The sequence below is a fragment of the Clinocottus analis genome, unplaced genomic scaffold (genome assembly GCF_023055335.1).
Source record: "Clinocottus analis isolate CAN_PGR_092001 unplaced genomic scaffold, fCliAna1.0.p SCAF_11, whole genome shotgun sequence".
NCBI classification, from domain to species: Eukaryota; Metazoa; Chordata; class Actinopteri; order Perciformes; family Cottidae; genus Clinocottus; species Clinocottus analis.
The window spans coordinates 6,052,746-6,063,841 of record NW_027175832.1 but is presented as its reverse complement, the minus strand read 5'-3'; the positions used below and the strand labels follow the sequence as shown (position 1 = coordinate 6,063,841).

The 11,096-nt window shown below is 42.1% G+C and overlaps 1 protein-coding gene across 3 annotated transcripts; it reads right to left on the bottom strand.

Annotated features, from left to right (window-relative positions):
- Positions 1–56: 56 nt before the first annotated feature.
- On the bottom strand, positions 57–11,055 carry miga1 (mitoguardin 1). Of its 3 annotated transcripts, none has more exons than XM_068571369.1 (16): positions 10,970–11,055; positions 9,556–9,715; positions 7,943–8,105; positions 7,235–7,353; positions 6,587–6,719; positions 6,252–6,394; positions 5,742–5,865; positions 5,556–5,656; positions 3,959–4,068; positions 3,772–3,844; positions 3,444–3,530; positions 3,272–3,370; positions 3,047–3,181; positions 2,733–2,786; positions 2,515–2,631; positions 57–1,803 (listed from the first exon to the last, which is right to left on the bottom strand). In XM_068571369.1, the coding sequence occupies exons 2-16, from the start codon at positions 9,652–9,654 to the stop codon at positions 1,585–1,587; spliced, it is 1,776 nt and encodes a 591-aa protein (XP_068427470.1). In that variant the 5' UTR covers positions 9,655–9,715; positions 10,970–11,055; the 3' UTR covers positions 57–1,584. The 3 variants fall into 3 exon arrangements, with proteins under 3 accessions (XP_068427470.1, XP_068427471.1, XP_068427472.1); XM_068571370.1 differs by having other exon boundaries at positions 9,556–9,712; positions 10,970–11,027; XM_068571371.1 differs by having other exon boundaries at positions 10,964–10,982.
- Positions 11,056–11,096: the final 41 nt, after the last annotated feature.

Below are 11,096 nucleotides of genomic sequence, written 5' to 3'. Positions count from 1 at the left end.
TTTTACATTGTGGAGAAAAGCAGAAGTTGATGTGACTGAAAAGAAAAATACAACCCAGTTTTTAATTGCTTTCTTTATTAAAAATGAAACAAATGGTGAACCTACATTTCTTTCCTCTGACAACCATCTCAAACTAGTCACATTTTTCTTAGTCATAAAACAATATGGCTGAGAAATCAAAGAAAAGTGGACAAATCCTGTTTTAATGAGGCTCTTGCAGTCAAACTTATCACTGTATGACACGGAGAGTCACAACCAACAATTATTTAGACGGCACAAGGTACTGGGACCCGTGCCGGAGTTCAAAAATGTATAAAACAAGTAGGACGACCGAACAATATTCCCGTGCAAGAGGCCTGGAGCCAGTGAGTTGATGCACTACAGGAAACACGTTTATGGAAACTTCAAATCTAAAGACTCGAAATTGAACTTGATGACTGACTGGAGCCTCAAATTAGGAGGCGTGACCAGTAACATAAAACTACATATGTGGTTGCTTTAAGATGAAGCGATCTTTCAAAGTGGAAAATACTACAAATAACTGACTGTGGCGATTACTTCTAAAATATATATATATATAGTATTTTTGGAACATGAACCTTAACAGTGGGTTTATTCCCGCAGTAACAGCTGCTCTAAGCGTTTAAATTGTGCATGTTCTGTACATGGCAGTGACTGATCAGACGATAATATATTGTATTTTTAAGACTTACATTCAGTGATGAAGACAAGGCTTGAATATGTGCATTAATAAGGCTTCTTGCATGTAAGAGTTGTTGGAACATCTGAAGGATTATGTCATAGGGATGTGTAATCTTTCATATCCTGTAGCTGATGGGATTAAAGGCCTTGCAGACTGCAAAGACCAGGCTTTATTTAAATATTGCATGAAGGATTGTGAAACCTGGTGCAAAGAAAACAGCTTTTAAGTAACGTGTAATAACACTTTACATGTACTACACCTCCGTTTGAGCAATGAGTTGCTGTGCAGCGTGTGCTTGAAACACAAACAAAGCATATTTTAATGGTTTTGCATTGTTGATCCGTAGGATGTGGAAATGCATCCAACAAACCTACAATATAGTTTAAATTACTACACTGGCATTCCTACTAGTTTGAATCCATAAATGCATACAGGCACAACTACAGCTTCTAAAAAATAAATCTTGAAACTTTATAATAAAATAAATACCAAAATATCCTTTCTCTCCACATAAATTGCGCTTAATACCGACACAAACAAGTTTCACAGCAGAATATTTACTTACTGCAAGATGATTACTGTGAAATGTCTCACGGCACCTTTAAATATTGCCATGACATTTTAAAACCAACGCGCACAGTGACACAGGGCAGATGAGGAGATAATGACCACATGTGAAGGCAAGGCAGCTAGTACAATTTATCCTCAGAAACGGCGCAACGACAGCACAAAAGGGAGATGCGATGAGCCGGTGTCGGACCAAGGTGAAGCAGTGTTTTACGTTGAAGTCCTTGAATGAGCAGTTTTGTGGAAAATAAAGTCCAACAGTTGGTGCGGACTCACCCGAGAATTAAAGTCCGGCTGCAGGTTTCCCCCGCCTCTCATTGCACCCGAGCCTCCAGCAGGCCGCTGGCCACCAGCTGCACCTGCGGGGAGCTGCAGCCGCTGACTTGCCGCAGCGGGTCGGCTCCCAGGTAGGCCACCAGCAGCTCGGAGCGCCGGTGCAGCAGGTGGAGCATGTCCTCCGCGAGGCTCTCCACAGAAGAGTAACGCACTTTGTCCAGGTCAAAAACGTCCTTTAGGAAGTACAAGACCTGATCCTGTGGGGAAAGGAAGGAGCTTTTAGAACGTTATGGGATACTGAGGCGGCTACAGAAGATACGTCGCAGACACAAGGCTTTTGGATGGATGGATGGATGGATGGACCATCCATCCAGCTTTTGTAGCAGCTCTACGACTACAACTTCTCAATCACAAGCACTTTATTAATCACATCCCACCACCTTTACCATGCTATTTTGGATTACCATATTATTTTGCCTTAAATTGCTCTTGTACAGATTCTTATTCTCATTTTTTAACCACCTTTTTTTCTTCACTGGAGATAAATAAAAAGGCGTATCTTATCTTTTTTTGTTGTTGTAGAAATCAGGTCAAAGCCAGGTTTCTGAAAAGTACTATTTATAGTGCTGGGGCTATTTCAAATCTCGTTGGTCTTCTTTAAGAAACAGTCCTGTGTCATATCCTTCCCTTTAAGAGTACGTAGTTTATCAGTATCTACTGGATGCTGACCAGTTTCTTTACATTCTCAATGTTTGGATGTGCTGCAATGCTGAATTATGGCACAAAATCGATTTTCCAATCAAAGAAAAAAAAAACAATTTAAATATCTGACAACTTCTTCAGAGAAACTAACATCGGTGTGTCCCTATTTTGGAAACAATGAAACTTAAGCTGGTAGAAAAGCAACAGAAGTAAAGATCCTATTTAAAGCACGGTACCGGCAGAAATCGTGTCACTATCGGACCGACCTTGAAGAAGCAGCAGAAGTCGTTCAGGGAGCTCTTGGGCCCCAGGAAGCCCCAGGCCAGGACGGGGCTGATCTGTTCACACACGGCGTAGAAATGAGCGATGAAGCCGTCAGACACCTGAGACAAAGAGGAGCGGTTACTGAAAAGGCTGGGATTGTGGAACTAAACAAAAACAACTAATACGCATAGTGAGATTAGGTTGTCTGTGGGACTTTTACCTTCATGTGCTGTCTCCTCTGCTTCATCACTGACCAACAGCTGGATGCCACCGCCTGTGACAGACACGGAGGTAAAATCACACTTGTCAAACAATTACATGCCTAAAAACAAATAGAAAACATGATACAAGCAACGACAAAGTATCTCAGAAAAATGGCTGCATATACTGTATTAACCTCCAGATTTGTAATTTTCAAACTGACACTATGTATGTGCACGTGCACAATTCTGGCATTGTGTATTAGGTGTGAATGTCTACTTCTGTTGTAGTTTAATATCCCGGTCCGTCATGTCAGTTCCTGCGTTTACGAACCGTCTCCTTGAAGGACGTGTTGAGCCAGCGGTTGTTGATCACGTTCTGAATGGAGACGGGAGGATTCTCCAAGTCCTCGAATGAGTCCATCAGGATGAAGTCCAGCACGATGTCATAGAAGTTCAAGTGCTTCACCTGGTGAGAGTGACGGAGTGAGATCGACGGCCCAAGTCAGACATTATTTTTGAAGAGGAGTTTAATTTTTTGGTAAAGCGGCCGTCGTACCCCTCGTGTGGCCAGCTCCACCTCGGTGTTTTCCCAGTGCTCCGTGTGCTCCAGGAAGGAAATCATCTCCTCAAACACTTCCTCGAATCGGTTTGGGCTCTGAAAACCAAAAGGATAACATGAAGGGATGGGAACTTTGATCATTATTCACTATTTGTGGCTTCAGTCTCACCTTCTGTGCTTTCACAATAATGGAAGATAGTATTTTCTTTCCCGTGTCGGCAAGAAACATCCGGGTCGTTCTCTCGCACAAAATGAGCTGGAAAAAATGTCAAGTTCAAAATCAAGCTGATCCCTTTTGTTTTGTTGTTGCTTAAAACGGAGGCAGCAGAAGATAACCATTCAAATTCGACATAAAGTGAACACAGATTTTCTTCAGTAAGCTAGCTCAATATCAATGTAAAATGTTATTCCTTCCTTGTTTATCCACATGAATATTAAGTGGGACATTCCCTCTATTCACGTCGTGATATATTTGAGTTCATGAGGCTGCAATGTACCTGACACGCCTGCCGCACACAGTGCAACTTGGCCAGGAAATCGATGTCCCCGAGACACTCGAGCATCTCGGTCCTGACGGTGAAAATCAAGAAAGAGGGAGACCAGATTCAAATGCTGGCAGAGAAAGCAACTCTACGCACTGCTTTTCACATGCGTGTGTTATGATGAACGTATTTATTTACTTACCGCAGCACCCTGCAGGAGATCTTCCCATCCTCGGCCATCTGCAGGGCCTCCTCGTAGAAAAGGTGATGACCCAGAGCCAAGGCGCTCCTCAGCTCCCGGTGCTCCGTCAGCTGCGACAAAGAAAAAAAAAATAACGGGTGATTATGGAGGAAATAATGACCATTTTAATTACATTCCTCCTCATGAATAATGCAGTAGGTCCAGACCCAACAGACAAGACAACATGTGAATACTACATTCATCCCCGTTATCTTGAGCTGTACATAGCGCTGCTTGGTTAGAGCTTTGTCTGCGAAATAATGTTAGCGGTGGGGAAGCAACTGAATATACTTTAGTATCGGACTGGTCGTTTAATTGTTTGTTTCAGTCTGCTTTGCCCCAAACCCACTTGAAGCACTAAAAATGCTTCCATTGCATGCATTTATTTATTTGTGATCCAATTGAAGTGAAAGGAAAAGTTAAATATTCCAGAACAGAGACTGTTGCTGTCTTGATGCTCAATCTAATAGAACTCTGTTTTCATATTTGATTTTCTTTTTCCTTGCTTGTTTGCTTGTTTGTCTTTACGATAAGAAGGATTTTGTTGTGATGTTAAACAGGCGTGTGGTTTTGTGTGTTTGTATTTTTCGTCTATAAATTCTAAAAAAGTAATAAGTAAAGGTGCTTATAAAGTTGTACTCTAATCAAAGTCATCTTGGTCTTGAAGGCTGAGCCTAAAGTCTCCTCTCCCACCCAAAATAAACACAGGTTGTCCTGGACAGTGTCACTTCTTCACTCACGTCTGGTCTTTGTGCTTTTCTCCATAATTTCTTCATAAATTGAGCCAGTGATCTCTCCATGTTGTAGAGTGAAAACAGCTGCGGAGCAACAGTATGTTGTTTACCGAAGAATGTTGAAGGTCTATTTATAAACCCGAGTGACCCAGTTTAGCTGCTGCGCCTTCGCCCCGCTGGCATGAGGTCTGGAAGTGGTGAAACAGGTTTGAGGGTACAAACACCTTCGCTTAGAGCTCCCATTCATTTTTAAAAGACAAATTGACTTCACTGCAGGTGTCATCCCAAGCACATTTAGCAGTGATTTACGTCCAATTGCTGTTCATGTTAATGCACAATCCTGGTGGAGATATTCAGCACCTCCAGCTTTCCGCAAGCGGGGAGATGAGGGTCTCTACATTTAACGTTTCAAAGAATGCAATCTGTATTGCTAAACGACCAGTTTATTTTCTACTTTGTGGGTCAAGTGCAGCAGCAGCAGCGGATACACAGCTCGAGCCCCCACGGCGACTTAGAGATAAGCAGAGTGCAGTGAACAGCGGGTGGTGAACTTACTGGAGAAGATCAAAGCTGTTTGAATCAAATTCCTGCTGTGAACTAGTTCAACTCTCGATGCTTCAGACAAAAAGATGTCATTTTGTTTCTAACCGGACGTATGTCGTCTTTTTCGAACTCAAGGAAATGCATGAAGTGTTGTTGGTTAGTTGTATCCAACAGCCCGTGTTGTAGCCTCCATTCAGTCGAGCATCGAAGTGTGACCGATACATTATTTTCGCATTCATCGCCCGTGGTCATTTAGAAAAGGATGCGAGCGTTTGTCTCACCTCTGCAGCAGACACAAAGGAGTCGGTGGAGGCGATGCTGATGCTGTCTCTCAGACAGGCGTCGTCCAGCTCCTCTCTGGCCAAAACGTCTGTCATTTTATCTGTGATGGAGAATACTCGATGTGATGTGTTGCGCAGTACCGTGTTGATCGTGGAAAATCACATAACGTCGTACGGGTGACTCACCCTGGCTGTTGTTGTGGGACGAGGGCTCTGACGTGCACAAGACTCCCTCAAACTCTTCCTGGAGGCTATACGCCCTCTGCAGCAGAGACTTCAGCCTGTGCATGAACTCTGCACTGATGACGTCCTAAACACAGAAACAGAAATGCCCATCTTAAGAAAAGGAATTAACTAACTACGTGAAACGTTACTCAAACATCTTTAAAAAGCCATTCAAAATTCCACATCAGGTTAATGTATGAAAAGTGCCAGCTGAGGGAGAGGTCAAATGGAGAATGTTTATGATATATTTCACTCCATGGATCTCAGTTGTTTCTTGATTATTATCATTGAAAAAAGAAAAGAAAAAAAATATTCAAACATCATAACAGCAGCATCTGGCGAACTCCTTCCCCTTCATCTTTTATTAAGGGGACCATTTTACTACATTAAATGTGTTGACTTTGTGTTTATTGTGGGGATGTGGTAAATATAACCCACTGAAAACTAAAATAGATATCTCTAAATGATCACCTGTGTGTTCGCCTCCGTGCTCTGCTCAGCAACGGCAGCTCCCGTTTTGACGGATGCACAGCTGACGTCGTCCTCACCCTGTCGGCTCCTGAATGTCAACGCTTCCTCCCACCGCCGGAGAGCCTCTTCAAATAAATCCATACCTGCGAACACAACCACAGATAAACTCAAGAGTCCCATATGCTCCATTTCTGAACAAGGCAACACACCAAATGACGGATTATTCGAAGAAAATACTGTTTGAATACTTCCATCCCTTCAACTTATTCATTATGTGGTCCAGTCTCCTCATTACAAACACAGTGAGGGTACGTAGTGCGTGCAGGTTTCTTTACCCATGAGGTACAGGTTTTCAGGTGTGGTGACGGGTAAGCTGACAACACTGCAGATATCCTCTTCGCCCCCTCTGTCCCAGCAGGTGGATACATTTGCACAGGTGCTGCTGCTGGACGAGTTCATGCTTTTTACCTGCAAACACAGAGCAGAAGAACGGTTACGTTTCAGGGAGTGGATGCAGCACATACACAATGCGGGCCAACCCCACCGACATCTTAGTAGTTTTATTTGACTTATTCGAGCCAGCAATGCAGTGGAGCGTTTTCAAAATCCAGCATTATTCCAAGAAATTACTATTTGAATACTTCCAGGTGTGAATGCTTGTCTGGTTAGTCGAGCAAAGCTGCGGTGAAACTGACATCTGCAGATATTTCTTATTTACTGTCATTCACATGGATAAGTGTTCAGATTTTTTTTCTGGAGTATCTTATGAATCAAAGCCATCTATACAGCATATACCAAATAATAAATGCTGTTCGACCGCCTGGTTAATTCATCGCTAAGCTTTAAATCTACAGATGTGCTCACATCCAGTGTGCTTGACTTCTGCAACAATGGAATTATTTTAAATAATACAATCATTTGAAATGTATATTGTATTTTATGTATTGTATGTAATGTATTTTAAAAGTATGTCTTTGTCTCACCGAGGCCAGGCTCAGCAGAGACCCGGACAGCTTTCTGTAGTCTCCTGCGTTGAGGAGCAGACCAGACGTGTAGCCATTCTTGGAGTTGAGGGAGAGTGTGATGTTTTGACCGGTGTTATCTGGGTCGATAAAGTGAGAATACAATGAGGATGAACATGTTGCAGGATTACACAACAGAGAAAACCACGTTTGACAATTTGATAACAGTGAAACAGACTTTCTTCTGGCATTTTTGCAGTTATTACTAATCTGTCCGAATCACTTTCATCCTTTTTCAAAATAAGTGACATCCCGGTTTCTGAATCAGACCGTTTTTTTAAAGCGCCAAATTCATTAGCAGATGTTCCACACATGCAGAAAGAGAATTGTTGTCAGTTTAAACTTGTATTAACAAAATCCATGTGAAGCTGGCAAAAGTAAAAACAAACTAACAACAAGATATCTATTTCTTCAGTTTTCTTAAAAATATCTTGACCTGGTCAACTGCTTATTTGACTCCATTCAAACTGGCATTTCTGTTCATTTATCTTTGGAAACTCCTGCATGCTATCAAGGTAAATCATTCATCTGGACCTTTCTGTTTGCAGGTCAAGGGAACACAGGAGCGGCTCAACGCGTCAGTATGATTAAATCACAAACCAGCATCTGGGCTAACGTTCATAATGGAGATCCCGGACCAGTGAGCCGCTGGTTGAAAGGAAGTTTTACCGTTTTCTGCTGAGGCCGGTGAGATAATCTCAAAGGCAGCCTGCTCCCACTGAGCCTTCTTTCTTCCCTTCCTCCGCTGGAAGCGGCGAGCGAGGAAGAGGAGCGAGACGGCGCTAAAGGCCGTGGCTGCCACCAGCTTCTTGGTGCCTGTGCTGACACTCACCTGGAGGGCAGCGAGAGGGAGAAACAATTGTAGTTTATGCATCTGAAAAAAGAAGCCCGAGCATCAGATTTGGTTCTTTTTTTATTTGGTTAGTCAAAAGATTTGAATCTGACCAAACGAAGCTCATGATTCTCTGTCGCCGTGAGAGTTAGAAAATCCTAAAACTAAAAAAATTCAAACTTTGTATCGAATCTGAATACTAGCAAACACGTGTCGACAATATCGAGTACTAAACACTCCAGCAAAGCTCCTACGTACTACGACAAAATCAAACACTGATTCAGTTAGTATTTTGTGCAATTGTTTGTGTGCAAGAGATGTTTTAGCCCCTCGCTGGCCGAAGTAGACAAAATATTGACAAGAGAGGCAGACTGAGGCAAAGTAGCGACACATTAATGAGACTGTTGCAGTCTACTGTACCACAGAGTATCCAATAAATATCAGACATCAGCCACAATCCATGGATTTATCCTTGAAATTCTGTAACAGAGATTGACGGCTAATGTCAAGTGCACTTGAAAGAATAATTGTCCGGAGTTCATCTGAGGATACATAACTCCACTGGTGACATAACAGCCAGCGCTGTGGTTCAGCTACCAGCCCGTCATCCAGACTTTAAAGAACGATTTTCAGATAGCGGATACCCCTCCCGTCTCTCTATAGATAGAAACACTGAAAGACGAGCGATATTATTTACGCCGACAAAGCTGCTGCACATTCCCAACAACTGAAGATAACATAAACACAGATTGGAGCTATGACAACTGACATAATATTGAAAGTGGACGGAATGATTGAAATGTTGCTACAGGCCTGCAGTTGTTTCAATGCTGTGACTCTCACATGTCAGACGTGCACCTATAAGATTCTAAATGATATCAGATCTGCAACCCTGGCTGCACGCGCGCACACACCAAAATATAATGCCTTCACTCCAAAGCGTGGTAAATATTTGATAAATTCTGCTACAAAAACAATTTCCCTTTCTGAAGCCCAACTCATGTTTTTTTCCTTGTCATCCAGCCAAAAGAAATCAACAGAAATGGAGGTAATTCTACTAAGAAGTATGTCCCTTATGTCCTCGTAGACAGCTTAACAAAAGCTGTCCTAAATCCTGTTCTCAGATTTTACAAAACAAAGACTGCATCTATAATCTATAATTACAAATATCTATTTTAAAAAAATGTTTAACGTTTATTTAACCAGCAAAAGCCTCAATAGGAGATAAAAATTATCCTTTACAAGAGTGTCCTGGCCAAGACAGCAGCAGCACATTAAACAAAGTTTCAGACATACAAAATAAAACAGTGTCAGAACATTTTTGCACATCACAGCATGAGCAACAACCTCACCTCTCATAACATAGATATAGAAAACAGTAAGAACTCCCAATCAAAAAAAAGAAAAGAAGCAGTTGACAAACTCCCTCCACTCTCAAACACACCCTCACCTGAGCCAGAGAGCCGTACACGGACAGAGGTAGGTCGACCATGCGCAGGGCAGCCGCCTTGACGGACAGCTGGGAGCTGGTGAGGGTCTCATGTGTCATTGTGGCGATCTACCCATGACTTGGCGACTCTCTTACCCTCATCACCATTCTGCTGGAGCTGCTGGAGACGACACGCAAGGATTTAACCTTGGAGGCTCAGGAGGGGATATAATGACGTTATTACATGAAGCCTCTCCCATGCAGTGTGTGCAAGTAGTAATGCTTGCCTAACCCGAGGAGAGAAGGGCAAATAAACCACTTGCATGTTCCAAAACAATATTCATATTTACTTACATGAAAACTGTCGTGAAAGAACCGTTAAATGTAGGAGTCAACCACTGATCTAAAATTTAGGATTTGCAGCAGAGCCAACAAAAGGTATTTCAAACCACACCTTATCTACAGCGCAACTGAATAATGTGATTTTCTTTGAGTGCATAAGAAAATCAGCTTAAACTTTGTATAAAAACATAGTGTTGGTTTATAAATAAAGTCTCTCGGGAGTCCATCATCTAAGCCGCTGAATATCCAGCTGACAAGACAACATGCGACATCCAATTAAAGTTGGCACAAGACAAGAGACTCGTGTGCCTCTACACATGAGTGATTGACCCATTTGAGTATTATCCTGACAAAATGTTGATTCTTTCCCTCAAACATTTAACATTGCTCATTGTGTGATACTAGTTTTGCTATCTCTTCAAATGCTGATTGATTTACAGTTTTCATTGGAACTTTGTAGAAACACAGACGGTGGTAAAAAATAATATGGATATGTTACTGACAAGAGAACAATGAGGAGACTGAAGAGAACCACCAGCTATCTAGCAAATCAAGATTCAGAGACATGAAGAAGAGATCCAAGTACACCACACCTCATGTGTATATGTTTTCTTCATACCACTTTGGATTATCTTTTAGTTCACTTAAATGTTATGGTATTATTTCATACTATTTCAGTTGTTCTGTAAATTACTCCTCTTCTAAACAAATAAGCGTGTCTTTAAACTGGAAAGACTGAATTACCCAAAGTAATAGCTTTCATTCATTAGCACAACACCATACATCTTCCAAAAAAAATCTGAAAATTCTGTCAAGTTTCCAATCATGTTTTGAGGGACAACCACGCGGACATAAAAACCAGCAGCACCTTAGCTCTCACACAGTCTGCCAGATGAATCATATCAGCACATGATAGCGCCCCAGTTATTAGCCTGGATGAGAAGCTAAAGCTAACTTACCTAAGAAGGCTAATAATGACGAGCAGCGTGAGCTAGCCACGTTTGTAAAATTGGCTTCAATTAAACAGTCTAAGAAACACACTCGTCAATGTTTTCTGACTGAACGAGACAATCTGAATTTAAATCACCAGTACATTGAGAGGGTCCGTGCACAGACTCCGGCTGTTCACCTGGTCCTCCGGTTGACCTCAGCTGTTGCCAAGTGAAGGACTCGAGATGCGGCGCGGGCCAATCCAACGGGACTTTCAAAATAAAAGCATT